Below are 20,589 nucleotides of genomic sequence, written 5' to 3' on the forward strand. Positions count from 1 at the left end.
TGTTTTAACACGCAAAATGAGCTTCTTCACTTACTTAAAGTCCTTTCGGTAATTTCACTCTCACTCAACTCAGGAACATTTTAATATTAATTTAAAGGCGAATGGTTTATTCTATACGATATTCTTTTGAAACCCAGCATGCTGGAGGTGCGACGAAATAGTCGACTGAGCAGATGTTTCTAAAGATTCAAATAAAGCCCAGTTTCCTGCTTTAACCAAACAATTGTAGTTTGCTGGATGGCGTTAGCTGTCAACTTTCTGTCATGTGGCGCAAATGGTCTAATTGAAAAGGTCACATGCATATTTTAAAGATTAAGATCTAAACTTTGACGTGAACGCCGTTTTATTTAAATGAGGCAGCGAACATTGCGTGGCTTGGTCCTTTCTTCAATAATCGACGTTTGTCGAAAAGACTGTTGCAAATCGGACCTAGATATTCTTAAATTATAGTAAAACCTAAATATTTCTAATCACCTAAAAATGTGTTCATTACTTACTGAAATCCTGGTGTGTTTAATTTCTGTTGTCACTGATGCTCTGCACTGTGACGAGTGTTACTGATATTTCCACTTACAGCTAAATCAAAAGAAGATACAGTAGATTTATAAAATAAGCAGCTCATGTCTTACAGCCAACAGTAAAGCAAATTAAATTTACATCTATTTAAAACTAAAATAAAAGAATAGCGTTACGTGTGTTTCATCTCATGTTTTAGTGTTCACGTTATCCGCAACATTAAAAAAAAATCTAAATATGTGATTATTTCGTGTGCGGCGAAATATTTCTCTTATATTTGTGATTCTCTTTCTAAAACCTGCATGACATATTCTTCAGAAACATTTATTATTCAGTATTTAGTTTTGTCATTTTGTCAAGTCTTTTTTTTTTTTTAAAACAAACAAAACAACGCCTCCTCAGGGCGCCGCCATGTTGGATAGTGTCGAGCGCTAAGCGACAGCTGATTGGTGGAGAGGACAGATGCGCTCTCTGCAAAAAGCTAGAGCGCCTCTTGTGGTTTGGAATGGAAATGCATCCATTCTAAGATCTATTCTGAATTTGTTACAGTCCCTTGTAACCCTTGTTGCTGCTCAACCATAGCAAATTTAGTAAGCTCGTAAATATTTAATCGTCCTTTTGCAAGACTGCAAAAATTTAAATGTTTCATGGAGGGAAGAAGATGCATGCTGCAGGGAGAACATCATAAAAAATGTATCAATAACAAAATATTTTTTAATTCAGTGTTCTGAGGTTATCTGTCATGCATAAGATATTTAAATTAGAGTTTGTTTGTTTTTTAAAGCCCACACTTTAACAAAGCTGATGCTTTTGTATTTGTATTTGACTGTAAAAGATACGGGCTGCTCTTACTCCTAAATTGACTTACTCTCAGATGGGACAGAAGTTGTGTATGAAAGCTGGTGTCAAATATACCAAACCAAGTTTTCAGAACTATTTCTAACTTCAGAAAATTGTATTTTTATTGTTATGCACTGAGCAGGCAGTATTTACTTTGATGTAATAATTTTTGTCCCTGGTGAGTCAAGATGGATTGTGGGCGTGTTAATTGCTGGGATTTCTCCTCTGTTCAGCTATGAAGATGGAAATGTGCTATGTCAGCTCAGCCCACAGCCAGCCACAGAGGGAGCCATACCCTCTAGATGACCTACAGGAAGAGGTGGGTTGTAGGCTCTCAATGTGTGTATGTGTGTGTATGGTTAATAGGGAAGGATAGGAGTCATTTAAAAGGAAAGTAATGCCATAATTTTCCAGAATTTTTGGTCCTGCCATTTTTCAGCTTTTATAGTATAGAAAAAAATGAATAATTTAAATGCTTGTCAACACTCTTACACGCCACAGCTACAACTATTCATTCTTGACTTAAGATATTTTTTGCCTTCTTAAAATAAATGACCTGTAGTAACACTAGAGGGCAGTATTAAACCGTATTTATGATCCCTATAGGTCATCAGTTGGGGGCAGAGTGGGTCTAGTCAGGACAATTATCACCTTTTCCCCCATCTTTCTGTTTTTTGGAGTTGTTATTTTTCAGTAAAACCTATTAGACCTGCTAAATCAAGCACAAGTGGAGTCAGATTGGTCTGGAAACTGAAAGTCATTATTTAAGGCACACCTTAATAACTTGCAACTGACATTTGAATACAGCAAAATCACAGTGACAGAAAGACAGAATCTTTAGAAGAATGATATTCACAGGTGTGGGATAGTTGATGATTTTTCTTTTTAAAACTTAATACCTGGCTCAAAAAACATTGCAATGTATATTACTGTGTGTGCCCACTTTTGTGAGGGGTGAAATGTGCTACTTTAGATGACTACAACTTGAAACAATTTAACATTTTTTTAAAATTAACACTTACAAACATAATTTACTTACAATATACCATCCGCTTAACTATCCCACTACATATTACAACTCGGAGAAGAGACCATTTTGGGATCTGCAAATTACATCAATGACAGCAACACGACGTGAAAACATTGTGTTCAATTGAAAAGTGCAAACAGCAAGGAAATGAATATGGTGAGATTGTTGTTTATATATGATTCCACTCATAAGAGGCTTGGAATTGTATTGTCGATAGTCAGTCTGTTCTCATTTGTGGCTCATATCCATGTTTGGTCACAGCTTGCACGTCTCATCTGGATGCACAAAAAGCAAACAACAGAATTTCCAAATGGATCCATCAACAGTGTCCTCTATTCACCACCACGTGTCCAAGTTTTACCTGAACTGATCTTACTTATTATATATATGATGTTTTGTGCCTAAGCCTATCCAAAATAAAACGGAACACACAGAAGTCTTTGTGCATTAATTGGAGATTATAAAGAGAATTAGTATATATCATTTAAAAAAATCAAAAATAACTGTGCACACAGAAGGTTTTGTGCATTTGGATAAGATGCTAAAAGACGATAACTGAGCTAAAAATGACAAACGGTAGGTGTGATATTGTGACAAGGTTTTAAATTGATGCTTCATGGAAATGATGGATTTTACCTAACAGGTTGCTGTATTGCGTAATGATGGCAGCAACTCTAAATGTGAAAAGTGTGACTCACTGTCTATTCTTTACAGCTGGTGAAAAGACCCCCCCCCCCACCCTACCCATCTACTGCTGAAAACAATTCTATTGAACCAGTTAAATGACAATAGAAATTTACACGCTCATCAGGAGGCACATGCAGTATGAAAGTTCTTGTACCCGAGACAAATGGGAAGGAAATTAAAAGATAATTGAACAAGAAAGGAGACAATACAGACAATTAATGAAGAACAGATCTTTTAGGACTCAGCCTAATGTATAAAACCATCCCTAAAGGAATACATATTTCCCCACAGCTTCACAGTTTTGTTTGTTTTTTCCTTTTTTTGCTCCTCTGTGTGTAGCCAAAGTGCTTCAATCCAAGGCATTGGAATTCCAGTTGGCAGTTTCCTGCTAGATTAAAGCACTTCAGCCACTATGACCTGGGTGACTGAGAACTGACATCAGCGTCTTTCCTCTTAATGTGTTTGCTACAGTTAATATAGGTGGTTAAGTGAGTGTTTCAGTGACATTTCAACAGATGTTGTGGCCCTACCACCATCTTTGGCTTTAGCATTTAGACTCAGGGAATAGTCTCATCTTGGAGGACTACTCATATCATGAACATTTTCCATGTGCCATTTAATTTCATATAGATTGGTGGGGTTATGGTCTGGTCTCCTCCAATACAAGCATAAACACATTTTATCCCCAACTGTTTAACTGCTATTTTTACAGGCTAGAGAGAGCAGAAACATAGAGGAGAGGCATCAGCGAAAAGTCAGTGTTTCTAAACTGCTCAAAACAAACCTCCCTGCGGATGAGTTGGTTTAGGTTTGGGAGACCTACTGCTACAATTTCTCTAGTTTTTCACCTATTAAACGCCCTCTACTGCTTTACTAGACAGAAACACTTAATTTCATGATAAGCATTCCATAGAAAATTTCCAGCAAATGTGGAAAATCTCGACACCTTTGGGATAAATTGAGTTTATTTGTAGGACATAGCATCAAACCACATTAAATTCTTGAGAGCGGCCTGATGGTAATATCTTGATCACATTGGGAGAAGCCTCATGTTCATTTGGCGCCCAGCTCGACTCCAAACTCTCTTCTCCTGTTCCAGAGAACATGTGCTATATTTAAGTAACAGGAAAGGCAAAATTAAAGAGGAAAAAAAATCTGGGCATCCCATCAAAGACATCAGAGATGGATGATGAGCTCCCAGAGCAGATGTGTCATTCCTTCTCATTGTCCTTTTCACCTTAGCATGTTGCTGGTCAGACATTAGAGCACCAGGGTGATTAAAGAGAGCAGGGCAACTGTGACACTCTGCTTAGAGTAATTATTCTTGGTGTTGGGGAAGGAAAACAAATCTCCATGATGGTGGCACTAATCTTCGTCCACTGATCCAAGTCCCTTTATTGGTGGGTGAAATGGCTCATAAGTGGATTCCTCAGTGTTTGTGCAGCTGATGAAGTTGTGAAAGCATCAGAAAGTGGATGGGTCTGTGCTGAAAGACCAGTACCATAGTTGTCTCGGTGTAGGAAGCTGATCTACATGCTCTAGGTTGGTGCAAGTGCTGGAGGGGTTAGAAGAGATGTGAGCTCTATCCTGACACGTAGATGGCTGGTTCCACATTGTTGTTCTGCCCATCCTCTATGGCCTTATTCTTCTCACTGATGGACAGCTCAGAAGAGTCCGTTACAGTTTTTTTCGATCTGTTGAGCGAAGGAACAAAATGCAAAATTCACAAGAAATGATTCACGAGATACATCTTTGTCAGGCTTGTGAAACCAAATGTCAGACTTTTGTGGGGTAGCATATCCAATACATAATGAGGCAGTAATAATGGGCAAGCTCGAGGGTCCATACCTTTCTCGGTTGAAGACGATGAAGTCTCTTTGGACATTATCCAACCTCTGCTGTAACTGACCATTCTGGAGAGCAGCAAAGTGTGCGGCATTAACAGTGGTGAGAACCATGACGATGCAGAAAATTTGATAAGGAGGCTTCTTTCTTTTTCTATGACTCCACAAGACCCTGATATCATTAAATTAGAGGACGCATCGTCCCCCTGCCCCTTGTACTCATGCATATTGGGCCCACTTAATCGTGTGAGAACATCCTGCTCCAGTCATGTCAGTCTGCTCTCAAAGCACTGTTGTGGAAAGATCAAGCAGATGTGTTCTTCTTTACTCTCCTCTGGAGCTGTGAGAGTATAAATCACAGGTATCCACTATCATGATTACAGTCTACTCTTCCACAATTGGTAGGAAGGACTTGGTTATTTGTCATCAAATTCTGTCTTTTTTCTGATTTTGTCTGTAGCACCAGTCACCGCAGTAAACAGCAGAAATGTCACTGAAGCTGAGCGGGAAAAGCTCGTGCAAACGACTGCATAGATAAAATCTTCTTGATAAAAGATGCCAGTAAGAACCAATCAAGCCAACAGGAAGTCTGGACTAATGGAGCAAAACACACAGCAGGAAGGAGTTCAAGTCATTGGTGCAGGACAGAATTTTAGTCTGGTGATACGTATGCTGGAGCAGTGAGTCTCAACTGGTGGCTTGCCGACCATGTGTGGGTCAGGAATCCATTTTCAGATGATCGCAGGGCGTTGCCTGAACAAAAGCATGTTTTTTTTTTTGTTTTAAAAATCCTGCACCTTTTATAATTTAAATTAAAATGCAGCAGCTAGTTAAGAGTAAAAAGTTATACTTCTCTCTATAGCCTCGTCACCTTCTGGTCATTTTGGTTTATCATTTTACTTGTTTTTGTCTTGGCACACTTGGTCCATCTCTACTATTTCAGGCTCAAACCAAATCTGAGTTCCCTGAAAATATTCCCCAGTTTGGGGCCATGAAACTGGACCAGTTATGAACCACTGATCTAGAATTCACACTGCATTTTGTTCAAACAATATAAATACTTTCATATTAGTATCTCCCACTTAAAAGTTGTTTTCTCATATACACACAGAAGAGATAGCAGTGTGTCCCATGCGAAAACCCTCACAGAGACTTGGAGAACAGGCTGTACCCTTTGTGGAGATGATGCAAACTGAAAAGCACAAAATAAACAAACAGGCTGTGAGAGACAAATGGCGCACTATACAGATGGCGCGATCTGTCAAACTCTGGTGATAGATATGCAGGAGGGGAATGGCGCTTGGAAAAGATGATGTTCCATCAGCCCACTGTTGTCACTGTGATGTATTCTCAGACGTACAGGACTTTAAAAATTACCTCGATATTGCCTTTCCGCTTTATCTCGTTTCTGAAATTCACTACAATCTGTCAACACACCCTGATTATTTTTTCCCCTGTCCTTCACAAGTTTGAACCAGGAAAGTTCGGCATAACCTTCCAAAGAACCCGTGCTCCCTCCATGCCTTCATAATCAGCAGGAACATTTGCCTTAATTACTTCAGTACTTAAAGTCCTTAATATGCATTGAACCTGACATTGTTGTAGCTTTGCACCTTCTCGTTTGGTGACGGAGGTACGTCTCTATGTTGCTGCCACGGGACTTTCACCTTCAATACTTCATACATTCTGTGGCAACAACTTGTATCAACTTGAACCTTGGAGCAATGTTCTAGCAAAACAAGGAACAGATTAGCGCAGCGCCTGGATGATACATCTGTACTGGAGGTTCTGTGGGGAACGCTGTCTTCAAAACTACTCAGTTCTGAGTTCAGAGTCTATGAGCAGGCACCATTCACAAACTCGTGCACGCGTTTAGCCTCCATACGATCAGAATAAACCCACTGAGAAGGCCCCCTGTCCAAATTTTGTGCTTATCTTATCTGCAATGATATCTGGAAATGATAAAATAGGGGTTGTCCTTATTGTTGAACTGTTCACAAATTTCTGTGTGGCAGTTTTAGAGAATGGGACTTGCAAATGTGATTATTTCTTACAGTGCACATACGAAATAATAAACTCAAATTATATGCTAGTAATTAATAATAGTCTATTTGCATGATATCGGTGGACAATTTGTATTATTCTCAAAGCTTAAATCGCATTTACTTCCTAATACTGCCTTAATTGAGCTGATTTTACGCTACATTATGAACGATGCAGAAGAAAAGGAGGAGGGGAGATAAAAGTGGATAACGGGGGAATGACGCAGGGGTGGGTGCTGTATGGGAGTGGATGGGTGTTCAAAGTGGAAGCAGTCCAGAGATAAGGGAGAAATAAGGCTTGTGGCAAAAATAAGAGGGGAATGAATAGAGCAGGAATGTATAAGAGGAACGCAGAGCAGCCTGAAGGCAAGACAGAGCATCTGACGGACATGAATATCAAGCATCCAATCTCTGTTCTGCTTACACATCCATCACAGGTGGATTTGAATAGATGGTGCATAGACACAAGAGGAAAGAAGGGAAGCATTCACTACAGTAGAGACACTCCATATACAGCACTGTATGTCAAAGTATTGCAACAAATATGGCTGAAAAGTTTGATTTGCTCTCAACTACTTAACTCTGTCCTGAATATGTAGTGGGAACAATGACAATTCTATCCATTATTGTGTAACATAACAAACAAAAATCTTGCAACTCTGAATTGGAAGTGGAAGATTTGATTAAAATCAGGTCAAGATAGATGTATAATGTTTGCACATCAGATATTGAATAATGGTTTTGTTTATAGCCTTGTAAAATGGCATATTAACCCAGGCGTGCAAACATATGTGCAACGCTTTTAAGCTACATGCGCTACGCCTTGACAGAAAAAATGACTGCTCTAATTAGGTCCTAATTCACCGTGCATAATTAACTCATTACAGCATAACTGTGCATTTTGCATAAAATTATCACATGAATGTCTCTCTTTTCCCCCCTTCGTTGTACAGTCAACCAGAAATAAACAGCTGAACCGTCTGAGTGAAAGACCTGCAAAACAAGCATGAGGCAGGTTTGCTGGTCCCTTTTTCCTCTGAAACGTGCCTTCAACATTAACTACTTTCAATTTAAAGCCAAACCTGCGGGGAGCCATCAGATCCTTGGTCTTTTGTTTTCCTAGCAAGCCTTTTTTTCTTCTTGTGCAGTGGTTTAGACTCCAGTATCATTTCCTCCAGCTCAAACGTAGGGTCACAGTTTAGCCTCCGTCTCTGCACCGACATGAACAGACATCAGCATACAGTTAAACCCAATTATGTTGTCATTTAGTCATTCAGCGTGTTCGTGCTTGATAAAAGCATATTTTATAGGGGACCGCATTAAAATTGTGGTCTTCTTACTAAACAGTAGCCAGTAATATTTTTCTAATTTTGTAATCCCAATTTTCAGATAACATCAAACACCAGAACTGAGCCTTCGGCGCGTTCATGAGGAACAAAGGACAGGTAATTGGCTTTAAATTAGACTGACACTGTCAATACCCAATGGATCTGCAAATGGTACCTCTGCTGTGCTAGCCTGACTGCTGTGCCTCACTCATATTCAGATATTCTAAGTCTTCCTGTAAAATGCCGCACTGGCTGTACATTTGAAATGCTAAGAGAGATGTTAGGGCCATCCAGTAACAAGTGAGCATGCATCAATTCAGCATGGGAGCCCAGCGGCTGTTTGTTATTGTGATCTTTTCATATGAACGTGCTCTCTGTCTCTGTGCATCTCACAATGAAACTCCATAGATTTGCGGGTAGACACGCAGAGGCTTCCTTTCCCGCCTTTCAGTAAGCCTTAAAAGAACGCACAGTCTACTTTGTGCACAGTCAGGGTTCCGGCTCAGCCCATCAGGGGGTGACGCCTCCATCTCTTCTCGTAAAATGTTAGATAAAGAGTGGGTATTTCAGAATACACTAGTTGAAGTTGTGTCACCTTTAGGTTAAAAAAAATGACTGATTGCTTTGACTCATCTGATTTGCCGAGATTGGCTTGAAGATTATATTAGCAATCTAGTGTGCTGTAGATTAGTGGAGCAGAGCTGCAATTTCATATACTTGCATTGGGAATAAAGCCTGGAGGCAGCTGTTTGTTCAGCACGGTGTCCCAGTTGACATCTGACATGTAGTCCAGTTCCTGCAGCTCTGCCAGACAGGAAATTCTCTTCTGGACGTCTATGCACAGCAACTGAAGGAGAGAGAAAAATTAGAGTGAGATTAGGAGCACTTGGCCAGGGGGAAAAAGTCCTCGAAGAACATATCTGTCTAAAAATGAGGATTCACGCTCAGAGGGGAGGGGAGTGGAAGGTATTAGGGGACCAGAAAGGATTAGGGGATTAGGGGATGATAAGTGACAGAGGAAATCTAAATGAGATACAGTAAATGGTCATTAGGAGATTTGTGTATTGTCTGTGTTTGCATCACGTTCTCACTTTTGGCATTTCTTCCTTTCCTCTCATGCCCTGTCTCCATCAGTCATACACACCCCTTGCGGTCGCGCTCCCCTTTTCACTCCCTCATACACACATTTATGCAACTGGAATGCCAATGAGGCCCGAGGAGTCTGAGCACGCAGCAGTGCAACAGTTTGACTGCAGTGGATCTCTGCCAAGAAGAGCCCCAAATGCCAACAGTTTACGTGTTGCCGGTATTATCATCATCTTAATTACAGAAAACAGAGCAGATTTGTAATAGTCTCGTGAGCAGATTTTTCACACTGTAATCCTATTCAGTATGTATATATTAAACGATATATAATGTACATTTTTACTATTACAAAGCACGGTTGATGAATATTCATTTTTTCCTATCGAACGCTGCTCCGTTTGCACAGTTTGAGAGGGAACGTTTGCTTAACTTTAAGACTCAGTCTAGAGACGTGCCGCTGACGTTTTCTGAATGCTGCATCTGCTTGATTAGAATTCTGGTCCTGCACTGGACATTGGAAGGCACAATATGTGCTAATGAACAGATAGAAATACAAGCTGCAAAAGACCAGCAAAAGACCCCCAAATACAGCTACAACATAATTTGTGTGTCTTTTGTGTGGTTTTGTCTGCAAAATGTGGCATGATACAGCATTTAAATTAAAAAAAAAAAAAAAAACCTCAGCTCTGTCCAAGTGTATTGACAGCTGGAGAAATGATTTACTGCTGTTGTTGTGTTTGCACATATTTCAAAGAACAGTCATTGAACCACGCAATTTCAGAGGCTTTATATCGTGGTGATAAAAGGTTTTGAAAGGATGGAAAAGGTTGGATAAGACTCCGGTTATGGTGTGAGTTATGCGTGCACAGCCTTACCTTTCTCAGTAGTGATTTCATCTCTAAAGACCAGGCTGCTGGGTAGCTCGGATGGACCTTGTGGAAGATCTGAACGATCTCATTTGCTGGAGTACTGGATCTCATCACATATGGCCTCTGAAGAGAAGGGGGGGGGGGGGGGGGGGTATAGCCTCTATGACTGCCAGAGGAGTTTCTTTGATTTTCTGTTGCGACACTCACTCTTTCACTCTCCTCTCCCCTTGTTCACTTTCTGTGAACCCATTTCCTGCACTGATCGGGATCAGTAATGATGCAAAGTGCCGTTTTCTAATAAATCAACTTCAACGCTTGTGGTGACAGATTGATGTGAGTTAGAAAACACTCTGTTGACATGTTTTTTCAATCAATCACTTTCACTCTGTGTAGACCGAATAACTCGTTGCAACAGGTTTGGATGCCCTCTTGTTATTACTGGCACTTATAACTCACATATCAGTCAATTCGTAGATACTTCAAATCCAATGAGCTCCAAATGAAATAAAAATCAAATTATAAGATCAAATGAAATGATCTTTAATTGTCTTGGCGTTCTGCCTGTAGAGTCTGTCACGACTCACTGTAAATTGGCATGTGGAGTGTGTATGCATGATCTCACCTGTCCTCTCAGAAGTTCATAGGCTGTGATACCCAGTGACCACCAGTCAACAGAAAAGGAGTAGCCAGGGTGGGAGCCCTCAAAGGTCTGAAAAAGCTCTGGAGCTGGTGGACACAAAACATGTGGCAATGTCTGGGCTACATTATGCATGAAATATAACTTTAAATCCACTGACAAGTGGAGTGAATCATCTTCAGTCTTACATTCCTGTCAGTTATTCCCATGACAACGCCACTCCCCCCCTTCCAGCACAGTGATGTCCTCTTCTCAGACTACAAACAAGAGTGTAAGGCTTTGCTATGAGCCCTCAGATTCTCCCACTCCCAATTAAATCAATCCTTCATGCGCTAGCACCGTTGCCCTACCACCTCCCCCTGGAGCCAAAGGAGGCTGCGTGTCCTCGTCATAACCCTCTCATCCTGTTAGCAACCATCTGATGTCCCAGCAGCTGAATCAACCCAAGTATGTCCAGACTTAAAGAGTCATGTAGAGGACAGCCGCAGTGGAGACTCATGTTTGTTCGGTACATTAAAGTTCAACAGAAAAAAACCCCAGACAAAACCTGTAATTTTTATCAAACTGTAGATTTTTTCCGGTCCAATTTGACTGTCCTTACCCATATATGGCTTGGTCCCAGCGATGGATGTTGCTTTTAAGTCTTCTTTCACTATTGCTGCAATGTTGAAGTCTGTTAGATGGACATGTCCTGTTGGAGAGAGTTTACATTAATATATCCATATATAATTTTTTTTTATAATATGCTCTAAATGTTAAGCTCAGAGCTAAGATTGGTGATCTCCTTATTAGGATTAAATTCATTACACCATACAAATAGATGTGATCCTGTGTTGAATTCGTCAACCCTGCTGACTTTTGTCTGCCCTTGATACAAATTTGTGACCACGGCACTTTAATATTAATATTAATCAGATGCATCTTATGCAAATGAACTGCAGCTGTTTTTATGAAGCATAAAATGGTGGCAACTTCAGTGGCTCCCAAAGTCAAATTACTGACCTGTGTCTCCCTGTGCTGCAAGACGGCCCAGTCTTTTGTCACGCACACCGAGCGCTCGCTAATAAGCTGCGCCTTTGCACGCGCACATAGTGATTGAGAATGATGGAGCCAGGTTTTTTTTGCTGCAGAGCGATTGTTCAGATGAACAGACGTCCTGCAGTATACATGAGCTGCACCGCTATGCTGGTTTCTATAAAGCAGAATATTTTATCACGCCTGCGCAGAAGCACACACTGATAATTGTCTGGGAGTAATAAGCAGGCAGGAGTTCTAGTTCGGTGTTTGCAACAAAGATGGCCTCAGATAACAAAACCGCACACACACACACACACACACACACACACACACACACACAACACACACACACACACACACACCACACACACACACACACACACACACTGCCCACATTCTCCCTCATGCTTTTATCACCCTGCATTATCACACCTCTTCTGTGTGTCTCCACCTCACATCTCATCCACTCTCTCTCTGCTGTTGTTGCCTCATATGGCCTCCTCTGCTCTCTTCATCCCCCCCCCCCATAAATCCTTTTGTGTTGCCCCCATGCTTTTTTTTAAAGGCATAGTAAATGTGATGAAGTGATGAGTTGAAGAGAGGTCAGGTGGATAAAGTGCTGCAGCTGGAGCTTCCTCCAGAGTGGCCTTCCCTGTTGTTGTCATATTTAATAGTGTCTCATGTCTGTCCTATACTCCCCCCCCCCCCCCCCCCCCCCCCCCCCCCTCATAGGTCTCAGATTTGCAGAGGAAATATTTAGGATGTGCCACTTGGTTTTATTCAACCTCAAAATATTGTATTTCAACTTAAAATTTCCTTTAATTGTACTTTAAATGAATTAGATACTCAATATTTTCCCGTTGGAAGCTGTGATATCAGGGTCAAGGTCAGGCCAGTGTCATGGTTTTTATTCTCAGTACTTTAAGTTATAAATATTACGTTAGTCTTTGTCTGTTATCTGTCAGTTGTTAATAAAATAGAAAGAAAATAACACATGAAAATCTTAAAAATCTGTAGGAAAAGAGTCAATCATAAGAATTAATCATTTTTTTATTTTTTAGAAAAAGCTCATCATTGTTAGAAAGTATCATTTCTGGCCAGCAGAGGTCTAATTGTTGAAGAAATCAAATCAAGCAATCAGCGTTTGGATGTAGTGAATTACAAATCACTGAAGAAGGATAATTAATATCCAGTTATAGTTTACCATGGGCTTCCTGTTGCTTTGAACTATTATTTTTGAAGTTTTTAGTATTTGCACATCACTTGTGTTCTGCCTTTCAGACTTCTACTCTAAATTAATCTCTTCAGATTTGCACACATTAAAAGGGATTTTTTTTGTTTAAATCCATTTTAAAACAATATCCAAATGTTTCTGTGCATTCAGAGTGTTTCTCCTGGCTCTGAATGTGGCTGAACTGTTGTTCAGTAAGTTTTTCTGCTGGCTTAGTTATCTAATGTGTTTTACTGGGATTACCTCCACAACTGTCGAGGTCTGATCCCGGGGTTATGTCACGTGGCTGCATCACTTTTCTATTTTTAATTTGTCATTGTTTTCTGCAGCTTCTGCCTCTCTGTTGCTGTACGGTTGTGATCCTATACATGAGGCATTAAAGTATCGCCTATAATGTAGGATATAATTATGTTGGAACATTTCCTGTTTTTGACACGTGACGTTTTCTGATCCTGATTCTGACAATATTCCTCGTGGAGCTTTTCTTTGCATCCTGGGGCTAGAGTTGTCATCAAAGCGGAATTACACGTGCATGAATAAATTGTTTTTCTGTATTTGAAGCAGGTCCCAGGGGACCAGACGGGGAACAGGTTAATGGGATTTCAGACGGGTCCGCGTAGCGATGGATCAGACTGAAGATAAACGTTTATTGGGAGTGGAGGGACAAACAGAAACCCGAAAAAGAAAAACACATGCCTTGGAAATCAATCAAAAAGAGCTGTTTACTCTCTTCCACCCCCACCCCCCCTTTTTTCTTGTATGTTGACATCTCTGTCTTTCTTGCATTTGGTCATAGCATTCTAGGACATATCACTCTTTGTCAATTTTTCTTAGCCAGCTTTCAGGAAGCTCAAGGAAGATTAAAAAATAAAATAAATAAATAGCGCATTTGAAAGCACTTTAGAAACCAAAATGGTGTTCACGTCTTTCACATTGCTCCTTTTTTGTCAAATCTTTCAAAAATGCCTCTTAGTTTGAGAAGCGGTGCCGGCCGCACAGCCCTGACTTCAGCCTTGACTTCAACTCTGGAACGCTGAGCCTCAGTCAGGACTCACACCTGTTCCATTTGCCTCTTTGGAAGAACGTCACTAATTCCCTGCAGTATGATAAGGCTTGGGCTTGTTTGTCCATAAGTGTCTGCACTCTTTTCTCCCTCAAAATGTCACACTGTGCACCCTGGCAGGCAGATTTGTATTTGTGAGAAGATTATTTCAACATCTCTGACGTGAGTTGATCTATTATCCAAAAGGGATTTTTTTTTTTGCTCAATGGGATGAAGAAAGGATTTGAATATCCCTAACACACTTATTCCTACATGACTACAGAGGGAAAAAAATGTTAACATTTGAATTTAAGTGAAGTTGCAGTTAACAATTCCACAAATCTGGTTTATTTGACTGCTGTCGACCCTTTAAATTGATTTATTGACCCACTCCACTGTGAAAATTCACCATCTGACCCCTTCGAGCGTCATATTTTCCTTCCACCCTTCACATATGAAGGAAAACAGGAGCAGAAGAGACTCAAATGAAGACAGGATATGGACAGACAATTTTTTTTCCAAAAAAATAAAATGACATTTGGATTAAGCTGTTCAATTAAAACTATTATTCCTATAAAATGGATCGCTCCCTTGCTAGAGACTGGATCTTACCATGCTCATCCAGGAGAATGTTGTCAGGTTTGATGTCCCTGGAAAAAGAACACACACATCAGTTGGAAGGCTGTCAGTTATGCTTAAATCCTAAAACTCGCCTCACCTTGTACAAATGGGGACAAAAAAATCAGACTTTCAATATAGCGTGTGTGTCCATATTTTGAAAGTTAAATTTGCGATGTCTTTTGACATAATTATTGTTAAATTCTGCAGCATAACTTTGTTCCACATTCTGTAGTTTTAGATATATCATATGTTCTTTCTGTGTGTTTTTAAATGAGCTCCAAACAAACATTTGACCTTGGCCTTGTCCTTCATACCTTTCACAGCCTGCCTAGTGACAACATACAATAAATCATACATAGTAATAAAACTTTCATTCATAAAACGTCATTTCATTAGCCAGGAAAAGGGGGGGAATTTAAAACACCAATAAATAATAGCAAACTCAAAACAATAGGTTTGACCAATCACACCTCAAGTGACTCACCCTAATGATGCCGTCTATTAATAATCATATTACAAATGACATAAAGTTCTGTAACATCAAACCTGCATTTTCCAGGAGTGGAATACAAAGTGGACTGACTCACTGTTTTGTTGAATCATTCCTCTGTAGTGGATAATGATAAAGGACGTGTTGTACTTAAATTAGATTAAAACCTTCTGAAATGGCACAATGGGGCACCACTCTGTTATCGGTGTGTGAGTGAACAAGTGAATAACTAATGCCATTGAGTGGTGATGGGGGGGTGGGGACAGCAGGTTAAGCTGTGGGAATAAAACTGTGACACCTGAGATGTGGAACAGGTGCAGGTGGAGGCTTTTACCCACAGGAGCGCGGTTTCTGCCGGTGTCTCATCATTCAGGTGTTTCCACATTAGACACACGGATGACGACTGCAGTTGGCACCTACTTTATTTATTTAATGTTTTATTAACACACTTTATTCAGTATATGTGGTACCTTATCAGGTAAAATGTATGAATCAGACTGGTGCATTGCAATTTCTATTACAGATTGCACTGATTTGTGGTCCGTTTTGATAAAAGTCTTGTTCCATGTCAATGGAATTTATTTTAATGTGGACCAATTATAGTCAAAGGGTGTTATTTACTTGCAGCTAATGTTTTTAATTGTTAACTTTACATACAACTGCAGTTTGTTCAGTGTCTGCCTTCCAGCCCAGTTTCTCTGTCTCTAAATAGAGACCGTCTAGAAGGGTTGGCCAATCAAATAACATGAATGTAGATATAACTATAATTTAGGAATTCCTCAGACCTGCGCCAAGTGGTGATATGAGGTAGCGCAGCAGAATAAATAAAATCATGATGAACTTTTCAGATTTCAGATCTGTACATCACCTCTTCATACAGTGACTTCGTACTCTGTTGAACTGTGTCTATAATCCAAATATTCTCATAATTTGTGAGAATGTGTTTATTCGACAGCACTTGCACATTAAGATGAGGTCAACAGCAACAGTATCAATGAGGTCCTAAACTTTCCACTTTTTCTTCTCATTTATATGTCTTTTTGGGTCTTTCATGGCAAATAGCCATAGCCAGCCTTTCCATGACTGAACCATATCATTTTAGATTACAAATGTTTTCCCTTTTGTATTTGCATGACAAACCTTTAGTGCACTTCTTTCTGCATATTTTTATCTGGAGAGGATGAGTGGGAGAGTTCATCGTGCTCTTGCACATGAGAGCACCACAGCTCTAAATATACTGGAAACTTCAGAGACAAAAACCCAGCCCATCTTTAATCACTAAAGCATGCAGCAGGCAGTATGAAATTGACATGACAGCATGAATATGTGTTTATTAGATGAGATGGTGGTCTGATTTTAATACAGCTTATGGCATTTACTTTGACCAAATGGAGGAAAAACACAGTTTTTTCTATCCTAAAACATTTATTTAGATATTTATTTTATAAATAAAATATCTGCCAGTATAAATAAAATATCTGCCAGTACCTGAAGCTGTACAGCTTCAGCTTTAGAGAGCACATGCTTCTATTAATTGGATCTACTGCCCTGTAGCACCTCAGTGGCATTTAGCATATCAAAGGCCACGGTGGACTGTATTTCTGATTTCTTACATGCACTTTTACCCTGTAGCGCATTAGCCTGTGGGCACGTTTTAGGACTATGGTGCTCATGGTTAGGTGGTGAAAGGTCAGTAATGTAACCCCTAATTAGGTGACATTTTCCTCAAAGAAAGAATGGCCACATGTTGCTTCTTCAAAAAAAAAAGCAACAAAGGATGACAGCAACATCTAAAGGCCATGCTGTCTATGTGACACTGCAAGACAATGAAGGTTTTTGACAGGTTTTTGAAAGCTAAAACAAGGTAACAAGACTTCTTTATGGGTGGATTTGGCTTCTGGCAAGAGAAGGATGCTAATGATTGTCACTATGTTTTCAGAATGTTCCTTTTATAAATTTTGGATTGTGTAAAATGTATTTTGTGTAAGTGCATTATGTGGAAAACTACTTGGGAAAACAGGGAGATGCAACTTAATTTGAACAAAAGACTAACAAATAAGGTACTTCGGGCATCTCTGTAAATGGTGGTTGCTTGATGAAAGGCCTGAGCTCACTGTAAGCTGATCTCTCAGCTTTTTCTCTCAGTTGACTGACCCTACAAGCTATTACCAGGATCTAATGGCCTCATTACAGCCTGCTATCAGGGCTAGGTGGATAAATGAACCCTGTACCTGGCCATGTGATACTGCAGTGATACTGGAGCAGACAACACATCTGAGAACAGAAGCAACAAAAAACCCACGCAAGTCCGGCGACCACGAAGCCAACCATTATAGGAAACCATAAGAATACATCCATGTTCAAAGGCTGGCATTATATTTTTGGATATTGTTTTCCCCAATGATATCAACCGTATTTTCAATAAAATCTTGATTAGTTTACAAATGGATACACTCTATTCCTGTCTCTACCTAATGAAATGAGCCAGTCGGGGATGGTATTTTCTTGTTTTGTGCCACCTGTGCTATGGCTGCAGATGCATTCAATCAGATTTTGAGTAGATCCATAATTTTAAAGTGATACACCTTTTTTGGAGCAGGTTTGACCCAGTGCAGGTTTCGATGATTGATAGCGAAAACATTTTTAGTTTAATGGATTTCCTCTGCAGGCAGCTGCCTTGGTGAAATTGTCATTCCTAGTTTTCTGGGCCTTTGCTTGCAGCCACTTTAATCAGTCTCTTTCATGTCTCAAGTTCCTCCTCGGTTTGAAAAAGAAAAGGGAAAAAAGAAGAAGCTGGGAGCTGTTTGAGATTTTGCCTCCCACTCTGGTTCAGAAAGGAAAGGGGAGAAGCTGTGGAAGCCCCAGAAAGCCCACAGCTCAGATACATCACAGGCCCCAAACAAGAAGTAAGAACGTCACAGTAGAAAACACGCAGATACGCAGAAACACCCCAACACCACCACCACTCCGCCCCCCACCCCCCAACAGTAGCCGCCGAAGAGCGATGCCTTTGAATGTGAACTGAAACAGGGTCCCCAAAAAAAGGCCCCAGCTAAGTCACCAGCTGCATCTCTCATTGGCAAAGTAATCCATGTCTTATTTAGGGAAAAAGAGGAGGGTACAGTTTGCATCAGCTCACACGTGCACACGTGCATGTGGGTGACGACTCCAGAGAGATGCTCATTCCTTATTTACCAGCAGAGTGAGTGTGTCTGGTTAATGAAAGTTGGGCCTGACTTCCCAATTTAACTTCAGATGATTTTTAAAGCGATTGGGAATGTTATGCAGCCAGTGAGCGAGCGATTCTATCTTAACAAGTGGCAATCATAAAAAAAATTGAAAACGCACAAAACATTTAATACACTTTTGCAACAAATGCTACCCTTCTGCCTGTCTCTATAACCGTTTCTTCCACAGCTGTTGAAAAATGTGCCCAATTGGTTGCTATAGCCGCCATATAAAAAAGCACTTCAAATCACATTTTGGGAGCAAGCTGGCTATTAAACTTCTATCATGACCCAAGGAAACCTTCCATCATTGCCATCATAATCTCCATTTGTGAGGCTTTCCTCCGTTCAAATGTTCCATTCACATTTTTTTTTAGTGGAAAACGGGCACCAGCTGCCACCTTAATCTGTATTTATGAAATGTCTGGGTAGAATATTCCCTCCCTCTCCTCTCTCCTGGTTCTTCAATCCCCCCTCTTCTTCTAGGAAATGAAACTTTAACACACTCCATGAATAAAGAATACTTTACTTGAAGTCATCGCAAATGCACGCCATTACTGGAATCTGCCCCCACCTCGTCTGCCATCTTATTTTCAGAAATATCTGAGAGAATCACAATTTGTGAGCCCCCCCGCTGCGATTAAACAAAGACTACATTATCAAATGAATAGTTTGAATTAAAAGCCAGAGTTGATGTAAAATCATCTGAATAAAAGCCAGACCAAGCACAAGAGAAAGGGAGATATCTGCGCTGATGAGCGTACTGTTGAGGCGGCAGCACAATGGGGGAAATGGAGACAAGATGAGGGGAAAATGAAGATAGCTTGCCACAGGATCCTGCCGAATCTAAATTCGCAGCTTTTAATGAGGAATCTGGGCATGAACAATGGGTCCTTTTTAAAATAACAACACTAACAAGGTTTTAAGCCTCATTAATGTATTTTCCGACTGTGGCAGACTGTTTGATGCGCGTAGGCTCGCGCTCTGTTGCTGCAGTTGCACCTGAGCACTGAGCTCATTTCACACGGTAAATAATGCATCTGTCAGGGACTGCGCCGCACATATTTAGCTTCTTTACATTCACAGGAAGATGCAGCTCATCTTTAACAGCCAACCTAATGGAATAAATCATTTTAGAAGAATGACATTCGACAATGATGTAGATCTTTCCAAAATGGAAAGGTGAGACCTTGTTAAGATCAACTGCTGAGGCTTTCCAGTCACCAAAATCCACCTGAGGGTTTTGCCTCAGAGACTGTTGCTGTGCTCAAATGGTGAAGTTATCTCTCTCTCTCTCTCTCCCTCTCTGTCTCTCTCTCTATCACAAATTTATTCTGTGTCTTTCTATACCCAGCACACATGTAATGTGTTGTCACACACTTGCCATGCATCTCTCCACTTGTTTAGAGGCAACCAAGTCTCTGGAGATGTCATTTAATTGAAAGGTATTCTGTTGTTAATAATTCAAAGACCTCGGAGAGCATAAGGTTAAAAACACAGGCTAACTCTGAAGTGCTTCAGACTAGCAATAATGCCCTTGAGCTTCAACTCACGATGACAAAAACCTACAATATCAAAAATATGAATACCTAAAAAGGATACACGTAAAATAATTCAAATCTATTGTGATATTCTCCAGATGCCGATGTGCTGCATTAATGGCTGGCAATTGTATGAAAGTGAAGAGGTTTAATGTCCCAAGATTTAAACTATAGACTACTTTGTAGATGCTGCATCGATGAGGTATGCAAATGCGGAAAACTTCAGCACGTCACTTGTTCAAAAGTAATCAAGTCCACATCTGAGAGAGGAAGTTATATATTCAATTTCCATACAGATTAGCCGACGGTTACTTTTAGCATCTCTGGAGATAATAAATGCAGATTGAAAAGATCTTGATTCCATCAACACAAACGTCCCCAACACCTGCGCATCAGGATGCAAGTCTGTCCTCTCGAGCACTGAGACAGAATTAACGATTTAAATATTCATATTCCTTTAAGGATGGAATAAATAAGAAAACTAATAATCCATCATGATTAGAGCTTCCACGCTTTTTTTCCATGGGGAAAAGCTGGTGGT

The 20,589-nt window shown here is 40.2% G+C and overlaps 1 protein-coding gene across 5 annotated transcripts in view; it reads right to left on the reverse strand.

Annotated features, from left to right (window-relative positions):
- Positions 1-2,094: 2,094 nt before the first annotated feature.
- The window catches only part of stk32a (serine/threonine kinase 32A), a 33,441-nt gene continuing 14,946 nt past the window's right edge, over positions 2,095-20,589 (reverse strand). For 4 of the 5 annotated variants that reach the window (XM_057054181.1, XM_057054182.1, XM_057054184.1 and 1 more), the window contains 8 exons: positions 14,782-14,819; positions 11,481-11,570; positions 10,865-10,968; positions 10,249-10,365; positions 9,009-9,134; positions 8,042-8,170; positions 4,922-4,986; positions 2,095-4,767 (listed from right to left, as the gene is read on the reverse strand). In XM_057054181.1, coding sequence (XP_056910161.1) covers positions 4,656-4,767; positions 4,922-4,986; positions 8,042-8,170; positions 9,009-9,134; positions 10,249-10,365; positions 10,865-10,968; positions 11,481-11,570; positions 14,782-14,819 — 781 coding nt within the window. In that variant the 3' untranslated portion in view covers positions 2,095-4,655. Of the gene's footprint in view, positions 4,768-4,921; positions 4,987-6,026; positions 6,110-8,041; positions 8,171-9,008; positions 9,135-10,248; positions 10,366-10,864; positions 10,969-11,480; positions 11,571-14,781; positions 14,820-20,589 lie in introns of all 5 variants that reach the window. The other variant, XM_057054185.1, reaches the window with a different exon arrangement.

This window comes from Takifugu flavidus, chromosome 14, assembly GCF_003711565.1.
Source record: "Takifugu flavidus isolate HTHZ2018 chromosome 14, ASM371156v2, whole genome shotgun sequence".
NCBI lineage: Eukaryota > Metazoa > Chordata > Actinopteri > Tetraodontiformes > Tetraodontidae > Takifugu > Takifugu flavidus.